Below are 21,521 nucleotides of genomic sequence, written 5' to 3'. Positions count from 1 at the left end.
TGTGATTAACTTTTTCTAAACTTTTGGATTTAAATTCCGTAGACCCTTCCAAGGTATTGCCTTGTTTCTTGGTCAATATGACACATTATTTGAGTTTCCCAAATTTCACTTCCAATCATATTCTTATAACTAACTAATAACTGTCCAAACATATTCTTCAAAGACTCTGGAGGTTCCAAGTAATTCCCAATACATACAAAAAATATGGCTAAATTCTTCTTACCTTGTTGATTTGACAAGCCACCAAATCCTTGATCTGGATTTCCATTAACTATATTAAGCATACCTTGAAAACCAGTTTCTTTTTCGTTGTTATCTACTAAATATAACATCTGTGAGCACCATTGAAGTATGAACTCCGAAAGTCTTGGCGAAATCACTTCAGATCCTCCATTAAGACCCATTCTACCAAGACAAATAGCAGCATTTTCCAATACTGTTTGTTGGGTATCAGAACTGTTCAAGACAGGAATAACCAAGTCAACTAAATTACTTAAATATGGTTTGATTTCGTCATAAGACAATCTCATAGCTATTTCACCCAAAGCCCATATAGCATTATTGTAGACTGGGAAAGAATTATAGGTTCTATTATTAATTTCATTTCCAATGCTTATGAATATTGGTTGCAAATATGGTTTAACTGTAGCATCAACTGTAAAGATTGCCAAGTCACCTAATAATGCATATGCTGATTGTCTTACATCATCAGTATGATCTTCAAAACAAATCATAACTAAATCCATCAAATTGGTTCCATGCTGTTGAATCAACTCGATAGAATGTTGACCAAACCCTTGAATTAAGCCATCTATTAAGTCTAATGATGTCACCATAAAATCTTTTTCTGGGGCATCAATTAAGGCATCAGTCTGACACTGTTGGTCTAATTCAATACAGTTTGACAATATTTTAATAGCTCTTTCATACACTGGTATAGCGTATGGAGCAAATAACTCTCCTAATGTGGCTGCAATGGACGCCATACATTCCAATAATGGCCATAATGCAGTATCATTATCATCCAAAATTTGCCATTTATGTAATAACGGAGGTAACAAAGTATTTATATAGTCTGGCTTTGATGATAACTTTTCATAACCCATTTTTTCAACAAATGTCTGAACACAATCGTATAAAATAATCAAATTCTTACGTTGATAAGTCTGGAAGCATTTTGCGAAATGGTCTAACAACGGATCCAAATAGAATTCAATTAATGATACATCGGATTCTTCAATAAACGAAGACAATGCAGAACATGCAGCTTCTTGGACTACTTTCTTGTTGTCTAAAGCACAAGTAACAATAGATTGAAAAGTTGGCTGGAAATAATTTGCATATTGACCTCCTTCGTGCGCTTCTTCAGCTACCCAGGTAGAATACCTCGATAATGTCCAACATGTTATTTGTCTCACTCTAGGTTCTTGATCTTGCAATCTGTCAACTAAAAATGGAACCAAAGTCGGTAATTTGTCTCTAGATAATTCAATACAACTTTTGCTTATAGCACCAAACGCAAGTATAGCAGCTTCACGAACAGGCCATTCAGGTGAAACAATATGTTCTTGCAATATTGGCAATGAAACATGTAATACCTCTTCTGGAAAATTGAGAGATAATATATCAAGGGTAGCTGCAGAACATTTTCTTAAACTCCATTGATCAATTTCCAGATCTTCATCATCTTCATCCTCAAATTCAGAATCAGTATCATCATCAAAGTCAGGTTGTTTAGTATCTTTTTTATGCTCATGATTAGTTGCTGCAGTATGGGAATCTTTCGATTTTGCAGTTTGTGGCTTGATATCTTCATCCTTGTCAGCAATATCAGCATTGTCTTTTTCGTCAACCATTTCCATATAAAAAATTTCCTCTTGTGAATAAACCATCTTCTCCAATAGGGTGGGCAATATTATTTTCAACTTTGGATTGAAAAGAGTTTTATCTGATTCGGTTTCTGGGGATGTTGACAATGCTAATAAAAATTCACAGGCTTCAAGTGCTACTTCTTCGTCAGAATCTTGCATCAAGTGTAAACAATAGTTAATAACACCATCTAGGTGGGGCATAATCTTGTCAGGTCTTGTTTCCAAGATCATTGAAAATGAAGTACAGATATTCCTTCTTACTTCATTATTAGAATCTGTCGCCAAATCAAACAATTTTTGTAAAAATTCGTCCAAATGAATTAAAAACGATTGAGTTTTTAATGGAATAAACTGATTAATACAATGTATTGACAAGGCTCTGATTTTACCGCTATGTGGATTACTGGATAACTTTAAAAAGTTAGAAATCATGAAGTTCAAAGGTCTTTCACCATTGAATTCACGATCTAACGATAATGCACTATCTTCACAAATCTTACTCAAAGCACCAATGGCTGCTTCTTGAGCAATACATGTCCCATCAGGAGAATTAAGGTTTGCTAATTCAATGAGTTGCGGTAAAGCTTGAGGCCAACCTTCGATTCCAAAAATGGAAAATAAAGACGTGATCACATTACCTGTAATATTCCTTACCATATTATCATGGACCATTAATCCTTTTAATATATTCTCTAAGAGATATTGTCTGTTTTTAACGTGATTCGTGTTATTATTCTTTAAAATACTGTTCTTCAAATTAATACCTGCTGCTGCTCTCACGTCGGATCTAGCAGTATTATCCATGACTAAGATGTCAAACAAATAGTTTTCTATTTCAGGCTGTTGTCTAGCTTGTATTAATGCATCATTTGCTAAACTTCTTTCTTGGTTATTTGACGATAATGTACCTTTAAAAATATGTTTTAATTGCTCTAAAGCTTCTGGATCTGCTGTCCACGACATCTTGACACTTCCTCCGCTATTTAGTTTTTTCCAAAATTAATTCGAGAAGTTATTCTAGATCCTATAAAGCCTTATTCAGCTCTATATGTAACAATTAACTCTGAATGAAACCTATGAATTGAGTGCTATTCCTATAAATTTTCTTAAAAAAATTGAATAAAAATCTATGCGGCTAATTGATGAGAATTCGCGCGCTACATAACCAGTATATAAATTAGAATACTATATTAATATTAATATAAATCATCATAGATTTACAATGTAATAGGGTACAAGTGTAAAAATAGACACTTGTCAATGCTTATGCAGTGAATGCCATTGGTGGCTATACCAATTCATCTAATCTGGCCAATTTTTCAGCAAGCAGATCAAATTTCCCGAGAACTGGCATAAACATTTCATGAACAGGTTTTGATTTTCTCTTATCAGTAATGTCTGTTTGAGAAGGTAATATGCCATTAGTTAAAGAGTTAGAGCTTGTTAAAGGTGTTATTATACCAATACCATCAGAATCTCTCTGCTCATCTTGTTCGCTTTCGTTACGATAGTAATAATCATCATCGTAATCATCATAACCGTCGTAATCATCAAAATCGTATTCATCTTCATCTTCATCTTCATCTTCCACATTCTTATTTAAATTTTTCAGATCTGAAGAGATGCTCGAGCTTTTAAGATTCTGTAAGAAATCATTATCATTACTATAAGACTCATAATCGAAACCGTTCAAATTTAGCTGCTCTTGGATATCAGAGGTTATTTTATTAAGCCTATCCAAAACATTAGATCTCCTAATTGATGACATGTCAGCTTCATCATCAAAGGCTTGCTCATCTAATCCAAGATTAGAAGACGAGAATTTTTTTCTTTGAGGTGGAGTATCTGGAGAAAATGATCCAATCGACGAATTATCCTGCTGATTTTCATTAAAAATGGGTGGTTTCATAAATTCTTTGTACGGATTGTTAAATATTATTTCTTCCACTTCGTCCTCATCAGCATTATGGTCATCGGCATTGTCGGATCCTGCTGCTTCACGAACATCATCACTACTATGTACGTTATTGCTATTATTTCTATTGAAACCAGTTTTATTTTCAGAAATCTCTCTGTCTATAAGAATGGTATGGCTTGTTTCGGCATCGTCATCACCATCCAGAATTTCAATTATTTCCGGCGAATGGGTAACGATTGATTGTGTTTCTATTTTATGCTGATGATCAATTAACGTTGCCTTGCCTCTTGATTTATTACTTTTTAACCCTCTCTTATCGTTGTTTTTGTTAATAACTAATGGCATCTCGTTGGGATATACATCACTTAATACTTCTGAAGTTTTGTCTTCATCATTTCGGGGTAAAGATAATGATTGTAACTCATCATGAGAAATTGTCAATAGATGTTGGCCAAATTCTTCCTTATTAACATTATCATCTTCTTGATCATAGAAATCTAATATTCCTAAATCCTCGAAGGTGACAGATTTATTTGTCTTGGTATTTCTTCTTATTAAATTAGTAGATGGGATGATTTCATGTGACAAATTTGATTCTGCTGAATTATTTTCCAAAGCTGAAGGATCATTCTCTAAAATTTGAATAGAGTCATCATTATTGAGATTTTCTCTAGATAGCTTTTCTAGTTCTTCATTTTTAAAACAATTGAGTCTAGCAAGCCTTTCTCCGTATGTTTCAAGACATTCAGCAGGAACGAATCCAATTTTTCCATATTCTTCGTCCCCGAAGGGATCTTTAGGAACTTCTTCGCTTCCATTCAGTCTCTGAGAGATAACTGCGATCCTTTCTTCTTTAGAAAGTTTTTTGATTAAACACCAATAGTTGTCTTCATCGTTAAGCAAATAAACAGGTTCGTCTCTCGACAATATACAATGCAGAGGGTCGGGCCCTGAAAAATCATATAACCCGTATACTTTATCAGGATCAATTTCTCTTGGAGGCGATCTAGGAGGTTCAGGTGAAAGCAATAAGTCATCATCATCATCAAAAAACATTTTTTCATTACCATCACCTTCATCAACGTATGTATCGTCTTCATCATCATAGTTCATTTCTGGTGTAGCATTAAAGCGAGACTCATGCTGCGATTGATCTTCGTTTTCCTCCGAGTTTTGAATATTACATTCTCCTTTTCCATTAGGTATATCTCCATTATTTTCATAAAAATTGTCTTTTTTGGAATCAAAATTAGTAACGTAGCCTTTCTGGCTATTTGCTGATGCATATTTATCATCATTATAGGTCCTGCCAAGCTTCGTTAAAAATTTTTGCTGTCTTTCTTCGAATAACTCATTGGGATTGAATTCCTCCTCATTTGCCTTGATATACTGAAGTACACTGGATTGTATATTTTGTTTTCCTATGCCTGAAAAATTTCTATCAACTATTACTGATGAGGCATGCGACTGTTGGGTTTGGTTTGATGACGAAGATGTATTAGATACTATTGACAATTTCCGTTCTAAATCTGATAGTAGTCTATTTGTTGCCCATAATGTATCATTATGGGGTTGATCTGAATCCATTTGGAACACTTTACAGTTCACTATTGAACAATAATTAATAGTATTTTTGCATAAGTCACTAAAAAAATTGTTGTTTTGTAGATAGGAAAAATCGCGTTTTAGATCTCAATGTTATTGCGTAAGATGAAGTTTTAGCCGTGTCTCGAATTACAAAATACCAAGTTAATGAATTGTTTAACGATCTTAAGCGATCTCTGATCTATTAAGTATTGAAAAAGAAAAATAAACTAATTAAATGCATATATATATATAAGTTATTTTTGATTAACCTTTCTGATCTAGTCAGTAGACAATAATAATTGGCCCTCTGCTTCTCTGGGGTTGATCTCCATAGATGGATTACTTTCAAGCTCATGGTACTCGCTAGTGTTCGTTTCATTATGCTGGTGATATTCACGATGATGCTTGAGTCTGCTTTCATATAACTTAACTTTCTTTCTAATTCTTTTCAATTGCCATTTTATTGGAACTAATGGTAACACTCCTTGTTTCTCTTCGTATAATTTTATTTCTAACCACAACGCAACAAATAACCAGTATACACAGTACGAGATAACACTTCCGTATGTTGCAGAATTAGTCCAACCAATTATTGCATTCAAGACCATCCACCAGCCATCAGTTAATCCATTGCAACAGTTGACATGCCAAACACTGTTTGCTATATCGTAAGACCCTGGACCGCTACCAGTTTCACTAACATCCAAACCACCACATAACCTAACGTATCTTTCCAATTCTATGAACCAAACTCCTCTGCTCATTAAGCCAGCACTGACAATATACAAGAAACAGGTCAGGAAGATTAAAAAATATTGTAATGACATCTTGTTACCACCTTTGTACAACATATAACCAATGCTTGAACCTACTAAAATACCACCTACAATTGAAAGCGGAATTGAGGTTGGGGGTTGAGACATGCCAATCCCCCCTACAAATACCACGGCTTCTAAACCTTCTCTTAAAGTAGTGATCAAAGGTAATATCGCCAAGAAATATTTCTTTGTAAAAGACAGTTTTCTAGGTCTTTCATGACTGACTGACGAGCCAGACAATTCACTATCTATGCCATCACTAGCTTCATTATTGTCTGGGTTTATGCTGTTGCTGTTGTCTTCGGTGTTATAAGCAGATCCCAATTTTACCCACCATTTAACTTTCATAACCTTATTAATTCTTAATAAACCAATGCCCATTACAGTGATAATTATACTCGATAATAAAGAAAATACTCCTTCCCATAATCTTTCAGTGTATGACCAATAGTCCTTACCAATAATGTAAAAGCATGTAATAAAGATTAACCCTATTACGAGACATATTAATAATCCAATCACAGCACCAGCCCATACCTGAAGCTTAAGCCTTTTCTGTTCTTTCTCATGCCTTTCAGAAATCTCCGAATCCCTTGAACTTGATGGTGATGTCTTCTGCCCATCATGAGAATGCGATCTTTGATTTATAAATGAAAGCAAAACTGATATGATAATAGCAGTTTCTAAAGTTTCTCTCAATATTATAAAGAATATCTCGATAGAGAAATAGTCAGAAAGTTCAATCATAATATCTCTTAGACTTGAGCTTTCTATGCCTTGATGATCAATATAGTCAATTATGAACAAGAAAATTTGATTTCGCAAAGGCTAAGAAATTTACGAGCTACGGCCAAGACAATAATTTCAGCTTATACTAGCAACTAATTTTCAGTATTCTGCCGCAAACACATCCAATATCTACAATCTATTCAAATTAAGCATGCATTTAGAAAAACAAGTAGCTGAAAGCGTAAGTAATAAAACCTAAAAACTTCGTTAAGTCAAACTGAAATAAATATATCAGAGATGTAGTGAAAATGAATACAAAAATCAAGCTGTATATGTATGCATGAAAAGAAATCTAGCAACATTACGTTAGGTAATATAGCTCTGATCAAACTGGTGGGAATTCAACCATGGCTGATAAGCAGGTGATAAAGATATCATCCTTAGTGTAGGCTCTAGCATTTACAATGTATTTTCCAGGAGGAACTTCAGCTGGAATTTCGACCCTCTTTTCAATTACTTGCTGACCTTTTGAAATAGGACATTCCATGTCAATCTTAGTGATTTCCTCGCATAAGTCGAACGTTTGGTGGAGCAATTTAATGAAACCATATCTAACATCTACTTCAACGTATGCACCCTCTTCAATATCTTGAGACAAGACTCCCTTTGCCACGAAGGTCAAATTTTGTCCTCTAAGTGGAGGATTTGGGTCGATAACTACGCTTTGCAAGTTCAAAAGCTGTGGTTCGGATGCTTCACATTGAACGATAGGAGAATCTCCAGGAACAGGCTTATCATCGGGACCAGCAAACGTCAAAATAAGTTCAGGTTGTTCAATTCTTGAATTAGGAGTCTTAATGTCAAACACTGACATTGCTTTATCAATGTAGGAACGAGCACCTACAATTGATAACGACTCAACCGTAGCAATTGTAAAGGTTAAAGCCAACAAAGCAATACTCTTGTAGGCAACCATGATAGCAGTAAAATTAAAGCGACGACTTCTCTATGTGTTATGCAGAATGTTTAAAAGTCTAACACAAGAATTAAATAACGGTAAGCAATTATGACTTATTGGTAACCCTTTTATCAATAATCTGTCATTTGGGAGAATTTCTATATACAGGTCGAGGAATTAGATACGGCTTACGGAAGATAGAAGTACATATATAATGGCCCTATATTACATATAGACTATGAATAGTGCATTATAAACGATGCAAAAGTGTATAAACCTAACGGCAAAGAATTAAATAAAAATATATATGACAACTTATGCTCATGCTGAGATGACTAGATTTGCGGTCATAGTATCAAACCTTTCTCTTACTAATTTTGCTTGAATCTTTAATAGTTCATTGTATACGGCGTATCCGTCTGGAGTTTTCAATAGCTCGTTAAGTTTACTCTCAGAAAGTTTCCATGTTAAAGTGTCGTTGACTGTAGTGTAAACCATATCTCTGTAATTCGAGCCTTTGTCATATAAATCACCAAAAGCAGTCATTGGTAGAATACTAGAACGCAACTCACGACCGTCACTTTCGAATTTGCAAACGGATCTAATCAACCCAGATTCCACTATGAAAAATGCCGGACGGTCTTTAGACGTATCGTAAAACGTGTAGTCTTCAGGGATTTGCTCTTTGATAAAATAGGGTGTTAATTTTGACCAAAATTTATCGTTCTTGTCGGATAATCCAGCAAATGTGATCATAATTAATGGTAACGGTTTCCTTCTTAGCGAATCATTGGTGACCGATAAGCGATTTTGAATGCCTTGTTCGTAATTAACAGTTCGTTCAGCAGCCTTGTATACTTGCGTAGTCCGAGGAGTAGCGTATTTCATATCCATTGAGTGATTTGATAACAATTTATCTGTATCTGGAGTCCCCATAGAGCCAATTGAATTAAAATTTGTGCCTATAGCTTTGCTAATTGGGGTGTGTTTTTGCTTCCTCCTAATCAATTTGTATGTGGACAAGAAGCAATTCTCACACCATTCTAATGCATAATTCAATGTACTGAAAAGTTGAATATCAAGGTTATTTTCGGTATCCCATAAACCGGCATCTCTCAACGCTTTTACTATATCATCCTCATCGGTAACAGATGAAATAATCAACTGAACATCATATTCATTTGACAAATTTAACATCCTTCTAAATCCCTCAGCAGCAGAGAAGTCAACAGAATCAACTCCTTTCATATCTAAGATAAGAAATTTTATTGGGTTTTCCTTAAACTTGTCATCTTCAAGTCTTAAACGAATAACATCCTCAACTCCCCCAATAGATCCAAAGAAAACAGTACCTTGCAACTTGAGAACACAAATTTGATCCCCAACATCTTTTAAAAACTCTTGTTGCTTAGGATGCCTGAGAACAGTAGACCTGGCTACTACTCCAGTATAAATTCCTCTCACAACAGGTCTTCTAGCAGCCTCGATGACGAATAACAAACATGCTAACAAGATACCCGCAAGGACTCCATATACAAAATCCCAGGCTCCCATAACAACGACAATGATAAGAATGGTAGAATATTCAAGCCTTCTTAACTTACCCCATGTATCATATAATGCCTCCTTTAATAATTCATAACCCAAAAGATAAATCAAAGCACCAACAACACAAACAGGGATATATCCAATCAAGACAGGGCCAACGACCATAACTGCTCCAGTAGCAATTGCAAGCAAAACACCTGCCAACCTTGCATCCGCACCTGCTCTTATAAATAAAACGGAATTAGTGTAAACCAAATAGTTTTGAATTGAGCCTAATAATCCAGATAATACATTTGAATACCCATGAGCAACCAATTCTCTATCAACATCAATTTGGTCCATTTTTATAGTGGCAGCTAATGCAGGTACGTTAATAGGAATATGCAAAATCCCGAAAAAGGTTAACGCCAACATGGTAGGTACTTGTTTAGCTATACACCACCAATGGACTAAACTGAAATCATATAAATCGTAAAAACTATACCAAGGCTCATTTGCCTCAACCTCAGGGAAAACCCAACCATATTGTCTTGCTGAGTCTAAACTCCACCCAGGAATAGCGAATACTAAGAAATGAAACATGACGAAAACCCCAATAAAGAATAAGGGGACTAATAAACTATTATGAAACTTAGTTTGCATAACAATTAAAATCAAAGCTAAAATTAAAGGAATAACCCACTCCAACAAAGTGATGTAGTTATTGAATAAGTAGAAGAATGTAGGTGCGTTGTAGTAAATACCACCTTCTAATCTGGAAGAGACTTCAATACCGGTAACAACTAAGAAGTAACCAACACCACCAATGCAACCTACTAAAATATGTCTCGGAAAAAACCCCACTAGAGATCCCAATTTTAATTTACCTAATAAAAAGAAGACTAATCCTGTGAGTATAGACAGAATTGCATAAGTCACAATAGTTGTAGATATAATCGCATCCTTATTTTCTTCAGGAGAGCCGATTTGCTCTAATATAGATAATGCCATAACGTGAAAGAATGGAGTGACTTCTATCATTTCTGAACCAATACCAGCCCTAAACGCAGATCCACCTAAAGAAAATATCAATTGGGAGACAATGCACGAGACATAGAACATAGATAACCCTGCTGGTGCTAACGAGGCAAAAATGGACTCACTTATAGGGAACATAATCATACCATAAGATAAACCATCCAATATATTTAAAAGTGTACCAAGGAATACGGCAGGAATATAATTAAGAGGTTGTATGACCAATTTATGAAGCTTACTTGGTTCTTGAGTCAGCTCTTGTTCCCCTACAGGTTTATAACTGATATCACCTATTTCCAAGTCATTGGGCTCGACGTTATTCGCACTCGAAGCATATTCATCGGTGTATAATTTCTTCGACGTATTAATCAACAACGGTTCGACATCCGTTGCGCCTTCTGGCTCATTATATATTCTTCCCAGAAATTGTCTTGCATTTCCTGGCGTTGAACCTAAGATAGGAATTGGCGGAGACGAACTCATGTAATCTCCTTCATTTTCTGAACTCATTACCTCACTAACCAGATTTTCAGCAAACGAATTTTTATTACCCATTTTCGAATCTTCTGCATCATCGGTGACCCCAATACTGGCCAAATTGGCCGTTTGTTCATGGATCAGAATCCCAGAATGCACTGCTGGTGAAAACATCGTATTCATGCTGGCACGATTTGTCATACCTGTATTTCCTCCAACGTAACTTCGACCCCCAAATTCAAACGTCCCACCTTGACTACTCACTGATTGAGCTAATACTTCCGAAATAGAGTATTTACGTCGGCCACCATCTCGCATATGGTTTTCATCCAACTCCCCGATCGTTCGATTGTTCTGCGATTGTGAAAATGGATTATTGAATGAACTCATTCCTAATTTTCATCAATAGAATCTAACTTTTCAGATCACTTATTGCTTGTATTAATATCCCAAGGTCAGCACAAATCAAAAAAAAAAATTTTATGAATTGAAATTCCTACGCCTAACCGAGACTGATCTGTTTCACGGTCTTATTTATCGAACCTATCAAATAGACGTGAAGGTCGAAGAAAAGCTTATCAAGCAAACACATTATCTAATGATTTCGCGTGTGGCTTCCGATATCGTATCTTGAACAATGAGTCACGCCCTAGACATCAATTCATCTGATTAGACATGAATATATACGGTCAATTACGTTTCTTTATATGACTTATAATATATCAGATGACACTAGTGAATCCAGAGTATAAACTACAAGTTGCAGGAGGGGAGAATCCTATCAGGAAATGAATTATCAATGGTTGAAAAAATGTGAAAAAAAATATGTGGAAAAGTCTTCGCACCAACTCGATGGGACGTAAATAAAAATTGCAAAACTGGACAATAAATGAGATATTAGCTATTAAGTGGACTAAATATTTTAGATTTAGAGTTACAATAAAAAGGATACAAGGGTACCAGAAATAATTGCGGTAATCAAAGAGAATGTCACATTCTTCTGGATTTCTAAGTGAACGCCATAGTCCACTAAGCTCGAGTGAGCCAGTTTCTGGGTCAACGAGCCCTCTTATTATCAAGCCAGCCACAATTATTGCCCATAAACCACGATCATCGTCCATGAACTCGAACTGCTCAACACATTCGAATCATGCGAGAAGCTTATCAATTATAAGTCTTGAATCCCCACGAAATTCGATAATTTCGCTCGATGATGGGTTTACGCGACCACCACGAAATGATAGCAATGTGAGTCTCAGTTCAATGGTGGGCAATAATGGAGGCATGACGCCGCCATTGGGAGGGTGCAAGGAGACAATTCGGCTGAATCATAAAAATATACCTAAGACAAGCAGTACAGTAATAACTTCGGACGAGGATTCGGAGGTGGAGCAAAAATCGATTTCTAATTGTATGTGCAAGAGAAACGGTCGGTATTATTCTGAGCCAGCCCCTAATTCATATCTCAAGAAGGATTTTGAGTTTCAATACGGTGGTAATGTCAATAAGAACGGTAAGCACAATAATTGCGGCAGTGTTCATATCAATTCTAGCACCAACCATAGACACATGGACAGAAGACCATCTACAGACAATAAATCTGATATCATTCCATCTCCACTAATTCTAAATGCGGAACATGAAAAGACAGAGGCCAAATTTGTTACGGACAAACCAGACAAAGTCATCGCAAAGAAGATAAAGCCTGTAAACAATAAATCTAACCGTGCTCACCAATCTATATATTTGAAGAAGAAACTGATATATTCCAAAGACCTACAGTTGGAACTAATGAATTCTAATACTAGTATGGGCAAGCATTTAGATACCAGGTTTACTGAAACTTCTTCATCCAGTCCGAAAAGCTCTAACTCAACAAATCTCAAGGCGCAAATAAAAGACTTTGAAACTGAACCTATCATCACCACATTAGAACACCAGAATAAACTAATCACCAAACTCAACGAGAAATGGAATAAATCACTTGTCACGCCAAATCATTCATCCGGAGGCAATGACAAAATGATTGCAGATGAAACTAATCAGATTGTTGGTTCTCGGAAACGGTCAAGACAATACCTGTTTGAAGGTGATGATGATAATTATGACGATTACGATAATTAACAATACTCTTATTTATATGTAAATTTCCTATGTACCATATGTATAATAAAAATATAACCAATGCAAATTTGAAAAATCAGAGGATTACTTCGTCATCCTGACTACTATTTATTAACTCATTAAAAAAGGGCAATTTTAAAATTCCCTTAGATGACAATCTTTTACTCGGATCCATATGAAAGCATCCATATAATAGTTGCAATAAATGCTTATGATCATTATAATTCTCCATACGCTTCATGAATGATTCCTCAGATTCGTTACTATGTAGCAGGGGTTTCTCGAACGAGTCACCTTTCTGACTCAAGACAGCAAGTGTATCATAGATTACACTATCTTTCGGTATCGCGTCCAGCATATTCTCAAAATTCAAAAAATCGGATAATACATGAATCAAATTGGAGTATGTCTTATTTGAATTTCTCACTAACGATATTTCCAAACCACAACCGTGAAGCTCTGCACATTTCTGAAGCTTATCTATTCCAAACATAATTGCCAACTCAAATAGGGCATCAGTGTCGTCTGGAGAATTGAACAACGGAAACCTTCTACTAATAAGCGAGAATCCAATTATACCTGCTGACCAGATGTCTAGTTTGGTCGATTGGTTTGTGCATTTGAATAAAACCTCTGGAGCTCTGAATCCACGAGTACCAGCTCTGTTCGCTCTACGTGGTGGTCGTTGATCCTGTTTTGGATAAGCAGCTTTTACATTCAATCTTTTAGTGTGTGCCCTACTAACAGCTGGTTTTTCTTTAGTTACGCATGGACAAATATTGGAATTTTTTGATGAAGTACTCGTTTCCATTTTTTCGGCTAAACCAAAATCAACCAACACACCTCGTCCTTTAAACGGATCATAAAGAAAATTAGTTGGCTTCAAATCTCTATGAATGACCTCCTTATCGTGAACAAAATCCAATGCTTGGAAAAGTTCCCATAAGTACTTCTTTATACCCTTGATAGGAAGATCTCTATAAAAATCACGGAAATCGGCATGCTGGTAGTATGGTAAAATGGCAAGCACTTGGTCTTGATATCTTAAGACATCCAATAATGGAGCAACGTGAGAGTTACCAGTCAAAATGTATAGCAAATTTAGCTCATTAAAGATTCTATTTGGTGAAGACGTTACATATATTTGTTTCAATGCAACAATGGGATTTTTTCTTTTGATTGGTTTTATTTTGTTTCTATTTCTTTTTAAAGGAGGTGATTTCCAAATATCCGATCCCAATTTAATAGTACCGTTCAAGGATTCTGCTTTATAGACAGTTGAAAATGTTCCTTCGCCAATTTTATCTATCAAACGGTAATTTGACGATAAAATTGGAAAGCATTCTTCCAACTTATTCATTTCCTCCAACACTTCTAAGGGTACCTTATCTTCCTCTTCTTCATCATCTTCTTCTGTATTCACTTCTGCCGGCTCGCTCGTTTCATCCCCATTACTTTGACTAGTTGTCTCACCTTTAGTTCCAACCACTTGCTTTTCGGCCTCTTTTACGTATTCCCCATGTCTTAAATTAACTTCAGACAACACTTTAGTCTCTCGCACTTGTTTAGCACTGTTCTTAGAATTGTTATCTGGTTTAAGACTCTTCGATAAATTCTCTTTCCTGATAAACGGCGACATCAATTTGCTCTCCTCTGAAATTACTGTGTCCTTAGTTACAGAAAACCCTTGTGCTGATTCATTACTGTGTCTGTTTATCTTCTTAGATCTGTCATTGAACGGGTTATCATCACTACTAGAGTTTTTTCTTTTCCGACTGGTCTCCAATACAGAACCCGACGCGCTACCTTTAGGTTTATTTGGCGATATCCTATCTTTTAACCTTTTGAAAGTGCTGTATAGATTCTCCATCTTTTTCACACGGACAGAAACTTTACTAACCCTCTTTGCGACCAAATTTCAAGCCAAAATGGTCCAATAGATCGTAGTATAATACATCATTTCTGCCACTAGCACATCTTTTTAGATGTAAATATTGATTTGGTGTGTATATAATAATGTCGTACGACTTTTATAAATAGTCCAAAATACACGACTTTTTGTGCGACATTGACGGTGAAAAATTTCTCTCGTTGGACATATATAGCAGAATTAAGGTAAGTTTGGTTTAAGTATATATAATAGATTGATATCCAATATAAGATGATACGTCCAGCATCTAATTCTAGTACGACGTTGGGCAGAATTGGTATCAATGTCCAACAAGTGCGTTTCTTGAAAAGAAAATTAGCATATCCACAAGCATATAAACCTGATGTGGCTCCATTAACACATAGGAAAAAGGATCATGCAAGTTATTTCCAAAGACACTTAAAGGAATGGTTAGGGCCTGTCAATGCAAGAGGTGAATACTACAGAAACAAATACTACTACCCACCCCAAGACCACAAACCACGCTATATTGTTCCGGATGGTAATACGATTGTTGATCCAAGCAAACCGCAATTATCAGAAGACAGAAGATTCAACGACGCAAAGAGAAACCCCTCATTACAACCATTTCCATTTAATCCTCATTGCAGAACCGCATCTGTTATCTCTAATGACTTGAAGTCCAAGATCTATGAAGATGTCACTCAAAATGGAATGCACGCTCAGGAAGTTGCCCACAAATATGGGATTAAAGTGACAAGAGTGGAAGCCATTGTCAAGTTACAACAAATAGAACACCAATGGAAAGAAGAAGTATGTATAAAAATTAATTTTAGGAGGCCAAACGTAATTACAATGATGAAACAGTTTAAAAATTCGATTAGTCTTGAAGACCTCAACATGGTTAAAACAGCATTCAATTCCTGATATAAACACGTTTACACTCCTCAAACCTTATTATTTTGCACGCGATAGAAATACTAACAACATATCTAGAACTCTATAACCGAAGACTTAAGCAAGTTTTCTGACGTCATGTATCGTATGTTCCCATTATACGAACCACCAGTCGAAGCCGAAAACTTGACTGAAATTCCTACTCCACAAAGAACCTTACATCAACGTTTCTTAACTATCTCTGAATCCGAACCTTTCGGTCCTGTGGATGCTGCGAAGTTGTTCGACTTGGAACCTGCCCAAGAAACCTTGAATAAATTGACCGAATTCACTTCTGATGAAGAGGCTGCTAAGGTTAAGCTTAACAAGGTAGTTGTAGGTACCGAAAAAGAAGGAGACAAGAATGTCTTTAAATTCACTAACTCTAAATCTGGTGATGTCGGTTTCCGTTACGGTGCCTCCAGAAGAGATAGAAAGAAGGATAGATCCATAGGTTTTGACCGTGAGGGCAGAATGCTTTACACCTAAACTTATAATTAATCATATATATTGTATATAGTCAATCCACATGTATGTATAGTTTACCATATTGTAGGTATATGTCTTTTTCGGTATATACACGATTTCACCACCACGAAACGACACGTCTGAATTTTCCTAAATATACACCTTCGAATCAATGAACAATTTGAAAAATTCTGGAATAGTTAGTTAAATACTTCATTAACTGGTTAAGAAACAATGCAATTCGCAATAATAGCAGCCTTTTTCGCTACCATTCAGTTAATTGCTGGATCAGCTTTAACCTTCACTTTAGGAGCACAAGAAAAAGCATGTTTCTATGTGTTCACTGAAAAGCCTAGAACTCCAATCAGTTATTACTTTGCCGTGCAAAGTGGTGGCTCCTTTGATGTTGACTACACTATCAAGAACCCAAGAGGTGAAATTATTCACAGTGATGAAAAGCAAAGACAAGGGGATTTTGCTATCAACGCGGACATTGTAGGAGAATATGAATTCTGTTTTGCTAATGGAATGTCCACATTCGCTGAAAAGGTTGTTGATTTTGAAATTCAATTCAAGGATGAAAACTCTGAGTACAGAGCAGACATGCCAGATCAACCAAATGCCAAGCCACTCGCTCACGTCGAAAGTATGCAAAGAACTGTTGATAACATCGACCAACAATTAGACGGTCTTTTAAGAACTTTACAATACTACAAGACTAGAAACAATAGAAACCAAGCTACAGTTAAATCCACTGAATCAAGAATCTATTACTTCTCTATATTTGAAGTATTATTAATGGTAGGAATGGCATTCTTGCAAATTACTGTTGTTCAATTGTTTTTCAAAGGTTCCAGAAAACAATTGGTTTAATTGCCATATAATTTGGTATATTATTTACACCTGTTAATCTAGTTATTTGGCTTATGTATATGCCTTTATATATCCAGATCATATTTTGAAATAAAAGTAAGCTCATTAAAACCTCCTTCTAATTCGTATTTAAGTTGTAATTATAACTCCAGTACTCTACGATGTTGATAAGATTAATTGATGCAAACCTATTTTATTGAATTATTTAATATTATACAAAATGTCTAATTGAAAACCAAACTGACTATTGACCAATTGGACAATTTCTTAAGTATTCGGCCTTGTTCTTTAATACTCTAACGGACTTGAAGAAAATTTCTTCTGGTGACATTGCACCGGTAGATTCAACATTGAAAATGAAATGGTCTCTCTTTCTACCTAATTTGACTTTACCGTTAAATTCTTCGTGTCTTAATACTTCTCTTGATACAGTATCCTTTCTTGGGTCCTTCACGACGGCCTCACCGTCCTTGCTGATATCAACGACACCCGATGGGAAACATTTTTGGAAACGCTTGGCGGCTTCACCTTTAATTGGCTCAGTAATATCAATAACTGGCATTAATCTGTATGATGCGGTAGCTACTGGAGAGAACTTAGCATGATCGCTTCCAACACCTAATATACAATGTGCCCTTAAGGAAATTTCTTGGTTTGGTCTCAACTTGGCTAACAAAATATCAGGATCAGCCGCGACAACTGGATTATTCTTGAAAATCTCGAGTTGACGACCTTGAGGTTCAAACTTTAAGTCTTTGGCGTAAACGTGTGAATTTCTGTATAATTCCTTTGGATCGGTCGAACCTTGGGGTGGGTGTGGGTTCTTGGTACAGCTGACATCTAACGATAAAACAATAGTATTCTCGTCAGTAAAACGGTCCTTCTCGTCCTGAGATGGGTCAATCCAAGTGAGAGTGTCTGGGTCTACCTTTAATGGAATTAAACCGATTCTATGTGCTAATACTTCATCTTGTATAACTGATGTATTATTGAAAACATACACGGTTTCAGCAGCAACAGAAGGCACTTCTGAAATCATAATACGACGGAATGCATTGGCAATTGATGTATCTATGTGGATTAAGTCAAAAGTTGAAGATCTTTCAGTAAGATGTGAAATGTTAATTTCAAACGTATCTTTAAATTTTTCTATGTCCCAAGCAAAGTCACCATTAGAGCTGTGACCTGGGAAATCAGTAGAGGACGTATTGGTAACCCTATTATATTCAATACCAACAATATTATCGGACATCTTCAATTTTATACTTTGAATCTAGGCAATTAAGCTTCCAGGGGAAGGTATTGATTTATAAGGGCATCGAAGTAAATTTTTTTCCTTTTGAAAAATCTCGATGGTCACGTGATGCGACTCTTTCATCCACTCTACCATGGTGTAGATTAATGCAAATGGTGTTTATAGGTAATCTAAATGCTCTAAATGGCGACATATGTAGTTATATCTTTTTGTAAGATGGTATTATTATACGAATGATCCAGGCATTGGATGTTGTGGAGTCGGCTCAGGAGCTTGTTCCGAAAAAGTGGAAGCCTGTATTTGAAATCGCTCTTTGAACAGCATGACCTTGAGGATGTTGCCTAGTATGTCAATGGTTAGAAGCTGTACATTTCCATTATATCCATCTCCTTCGAGTTCACTGTTTTCGATGCTGTCTATAGTATTTTCCGTATTTGTGTGTGGATGATTTATCTCGAGTACCTTGGAATCATCAGTCATGCACATCAAGCTGTGATAGACTACTTGGACAAAGAATATACCAAGATCAAGTAAAATTAGCTCTAGAGTCGAGTACGGTACTCTTTCTCCTATAAATTGAAGCGTCATTCCACCGTGTAAGAAACCGTTTGTAGACTCTGCGATTTTGTAGCTACCGAATAGCAAATGTATGAGGAAACAGAATGCATTTCCTGAAAACACTCCGATAAGGAGAAACTTGGTCAATGCTTTTTTACTTTCTTCAGACACCGTTACCCTCATGCTTGGAGTAGGATACGGGTTTGAAATTGAATACTGTGTGAATGCCCTGATCACCAATCTCAACATTGACAAATCCCGTAAATATACAATTCCTAGTAATATGAACCCCAAAAACTTCATAGATGCACGCAAATCCTGAAGGAAGTACTTCTTCCGTCTATATAGCACTGATGCATTATTTATGATTGTTTGTTCATCTGTAGGAAACCTTTGCGATTGAAAATCTCGTAGTTGGCTTTCTAAATTTATATTAGACATGATTTTAACACTTGTAAATAGGATATCTCATGTAATCAACAAATAGAGCAAGTATATATTGCCAAATTGGTTTGGGACTTGTAATATATACGAAGTATGTAAGAACAACTATTATCAAAGGGTGGCTAGAATTCGAGACCCAGTCCCGTGACTATATATGGACTAAGTATCAGCTACTCTCCAGAATGGTATTTGAAGACTATTTTAGAACTGTTTCTATTGCTTCTGTAGATATATATTCGATGCAAATGAATAGTCAATAAATCACATTGATTATGGAACCACCCAGAGCAGCAAATGATTCTCGTAACAATCAGCATTCAATAATTGATACTAGCCATGAGCATGTTCAACCCCGGATAAATAGGACAACGTTGCTGTCTCCCTTCGTGACCTTTCATTCGCCTAGTAATTCTAACCATCATCTTTCTAATGAAAATATGAATTCAATGTTGTTAGAATATCTTCTTGAAAAAGGCTACGGTGCAGAACATCCAAGAATTATGAGGCCAAATAACCATTAACTAGATTACAGCCCCTCAATCTTCAATAATATATGTCTACAGTTATATAAGGATAATCAAATTTTCATTATAAGTTTTGTAAAATAGACTATAAATGTCACCTTCAAGGACAGTATTTTTGTTCCATTTCAAAAATACTTGCAGCCACTTTTTGAACAATAAGATCGACTTGATCCAGAGTTATACCGTACGAAGGTGCAATTAAAATGTGATCCCCAGATAACCCGTCAATCGTCCCAAACCCCGGATAAACAGCCAATCCATTCTTTAGAGCATTTTGTTGGATACGTTGACCAATATGGATAGAAGGGTCTATTGGTTCCTTCGTCAGTCTATCTTTCACAAACTCTATACCCCAGAATAGCCCACGCCCACGAACATTTCCGACTATTCTGCTCCTTTCTAACTCTTTCATAAGTTTTTGTCCAAGATAACTGCCCATCTTCTTTACGTTTTGTAGCAAGTTATCTCTTTGTATGATTTTTTGTACCGCTATCCCAGCTGCACACGATAATGGGTAACACTGGAATGTATGGCCATTGTTAAACGAAGCAGAACCATTTAGAAGTACATCTACAATTTTCGAATTCATAAATACTGCTGAAAGTGGTGAATAGCCTCCACCAAGAGCCTTACCGCTTGTAGTTATATCAGGAACAAAGTCTTCCTGTTCCCAAGCAAAAAATGTTCCAGTCCTTCCAGAACCACACATTATTTCGTCAGCAATTAGAAGAACATCGTATTTATCACAGACTTTCTGAATTGCCCTGAAATATCCTTTTGGAGCTGTAATACAGCCAGTGGTTGCACCCACAATTGTCTCCGCAAAGAAACCTGCAACATTGTCAGCTCCAATCTCTAATATTTTCTCTTCCAATTCATGAGCAAGCCTTTCAACATATTCATTGGTTGATTCACCGTTCTTCTTACCTCTATATTCATTCGCTTCACTCACCTTGTGGAATCTATCACTTGCTAGATTCTCAAAAGGTCTTCTTCTTAAGACATGACCAGATAGAGACATACCCGCTAAACAGTTACCATGATATGATTGCTTACGAGAAATAAATTGAGTTTTAGAAGCCTTACCCTGTTCATAAAAGTATTGTACTGCAACTTTAACTGCTGCCTCATTAGCCTCACTACCTGAATTTGCAAAATATACTTTAGCTATCTTACCATTATAACCTTTTAGCAAGATATTCGCTAACTTCTCAGCTACTGGTGTTGTAAATTCAAACGTATGCACATAAGAAACTACTGATAACTGTTTTGAAACTGCTTGTATAACTTCAGAATTACCATGACCAACAGAAATAACTGCTGCACCTCCACATCCATCAAATATTTCCTGACCGTTCTGAAGAAATATGTATGCACCCTTAGCACATTTCACAATGTCCGGTGCCTCTCTTAATGATCTATGCATAAGATCTGAATTAGAAACATCTTCTAACTCAGTATGTATCATCTTATGTCAATTGCAATCATGAGTAATAGTCATACATTTGAGTTAAAAATACTAATA

At 36.0% G+C, this 21,521-nt stretch overlaps 12 protein-coding genes across 12 annotated transcripts; 3 read left to right on the top strand and 9 right to left on the bottom strand.

Annotated features, from left to right (window-relative positions):
- Positions 1-29: 29 nt before the first annotated feature.
- AC631_03303 (uncharacterized protein) lies at positions 30-2,834 on the bottom strand (the record flags this gene model as incomplete). Its single annotated transcript, XM_015612132.1, has 1 exon — positions 30-2,834. The coding sequence occupies one exon, from the start codon at positions 2,832-2,834 to the stop codon at positions 30-32; it is 2,805 nt and encodes a 934-aa protein (XP_015467035.1).
- Positions 2,835-3,159: 325 nt separating this feature from the next.
- Positions 3,160-5,376, bottom strand: BUD14 (protein phosphatase regulator; the record flags this gene model as incomplete). Its single annotated transcript, XM_015612131.1, has 1 exon — positions 3,160-5,376. The coding sequence occupies one exon, from the start codon at positions 5,374-5,376 to the stop codon at positions 3,160-3,162; it is 2,217 nt and encodes a 738-aa protein (XP_015467034.1).
- A 278-nt stretch (positions 5,377-5,654) lies between these two features.
- On the bottom strand, positions 5,655-6,941 carry FTH2 (Fth2p; the record flags this gene model as incomplete). The annotated part of the gene is made up of 1 exon (XM_015612130.1): positions 5,655-6,941. The coding sequence occupies one exon, from the start codon at positions 6,939-6,941 to the stop codon at positions 5,655-5,657; it is 1,287 nt and encodes a 428-aa protein (XP_015467033.1).
- A 367-nt stretch (positions 6,942-7,308) lies between these two features.
- AC631_03300 (sterol transporter) lies at positions 7,309-7,899 on the bottom strand (the record flags this gene model as incomplete). Its single annotated transcript, XM_015612129.1, has 1 exon — positions 7,309-7,899. The coding sequence occupies one exon, from the start codon at positions 7,897-7,899 to the stop codon at positions 7,309-7,311; it is 591 nt and encodes a 196-aa protein (XP_015467032.1).
- A 303-nt stretch (positions 7,900-8,202) lies between these two features.
- AC631_03299 (uncharacterized protein) lies at positions 8,203-11,313 on the bottom strand (the record flags this gene model as incomplete). The annotated part of the gene is made up of 1 exon (XM_015612128.1): positions 8,203-11,313. The coding sequence occupies one exon, from the start codon at positions 11,311-11,313 to the stop codon at positions 8,203-8,205; it is 3,111 nt and encodes a 1,036-aa protein (XP_015467031.1).
- A 597-nt stretch (positions 11,314-11,910) lies between these two features.
- AC631_03298 (uncharacterized protein) lies at positions 11,911-13,047 on the top strand (the record flags this gene model as incomplete). The annotated part of the gene is made up of 1 exon (XM_015612127.1): positions 11,911-13,047. One exon carries the CDS (start codon positions 11,911-11,913, stop codon positions 13,045-13,047), a length of 1,137 nt encoding a protein of 378 aa, XP_015467030.1.
- A 76-nt stretch (positions 13,048-13,123) lies between these two features.
- On the bottom strand, positions 13,124-14,917 carry CDC7 (serine/threonine protein kinase; the record flags this gene model as incomplete). Its single annotated transcript, XM_015612126.1, has 1 exon — positions 13,124-14,917. The coding sequence occupies one exon, from the start codon at positions 14,915-14,917 to the stop codon at positions 13,124-13,126; it is 1,794 nt and encodes a 597-aa protein (XP_015467029.1).
- Positions 14,918-15,208: 291 nt separating this feature from the next.
- AC631_03296 (mitochondrial 37S ribosomal protein mS45) lies at positions 15,209-16,363 on the top strand (the record flags this gene model as incomplete). Its single annotated transcript, XM_015612125.1, has 2 exons — positions 15,209-15,751; positions 15,935-16,363. The coding sequence occupies 2 exons, from the start codon at positions 15,209-15,211 to the stop codon at positions 16,361-16,363; spliced, it is 972 nt and encodes a 323-aa protein (XP_015467028.1).
- Positions 16,364-16,576: 213 nt separating this feature from the next.
- On the top strand, positions 16,577-17,215 carry AC631_03295 (uncharacterized protein; the record flags this gene model as incomplete). The annotated part of the gene is made up of 1 exon (XM_015612124.1): positions 16,577-17,215. The coding sequence occupies one exon, from the start codon at positions 16,577-16,579 to the stop codon at positions 17,213-17,215; it is 639 nt and encodes a 212-aa protein (XP_015467027.1).
- Positions 17,216-17,459: 244 nt separating this feature from the next.
- On the bottom strand, positions 17,460-18,467 carry RPC40 (DNA-directed RNA polymerase core subunit; the record flags this gene model as incomplete). The annotated part of the gene is made up of 1 exon (XM_015612123.1): positions 17,460-18,467. The coding sequence occupies one exon, from the start codon at positions 18,465-18,467 to the stop codon at positions 17,460-17,462; it is 1,008 nt and encodes a 335-aa protein (XP_015467026.1).
- Positions 18,468-18,695: 228 nt separating this feature from the next.
- Positions 18,696-19,469, bottom strand: AC631_03293 (uncharacterized protein; the record flags this gene model as incomplete). The annotated part of the gene is made up of 1 exon (XM_015612122.1): positions 18,696-19,469. One exon carries the CDS (start codon positions 19,467-19,469, stop codon positions 18,696-18,698), a length of 774 nt encoding a protein of 257 aa, XP_015467025.1.
- Positions 19,470-20,096: 627 nt separating this feature from the next.
- BIO32 (Bio32p) lies at positions 20,097-21,464 on the bottom strand (the record flags this gene model as incomplete). Its single annotated transcript, XM_015612121.1, has 1 exon — positions 20,097-21,464. The coding sequence occupies one exon, from the start codon at positions 21,462-21,464 to the stop codon at positions 20,097-20,099; it is 1,368 nt and encodes a 455-aa protein (XP_015467024.1).
- Between the last annotated feature and the right edge of the window lie 57 nt (positions 21,465-21,521).

Source organism: Debaryomyces fabryi (assembly GCF_001447935.2).
Source record: "Debaryomyces fabryi strain CBS 789 chromosome Unknown contig00069, whole genome shotgun sequence".
In the NCBI taxonomy this organism is placed as follows: Eukaryota; Fungi; Ascomycota; class Pichiomycetes; order Serinales; family Debaryomycetaceae; genus Debaryomyces; species Debaryomyces fabryi.
This window is presented reverse-complemented; position numbering and strand designations above follow the sequence as displayed.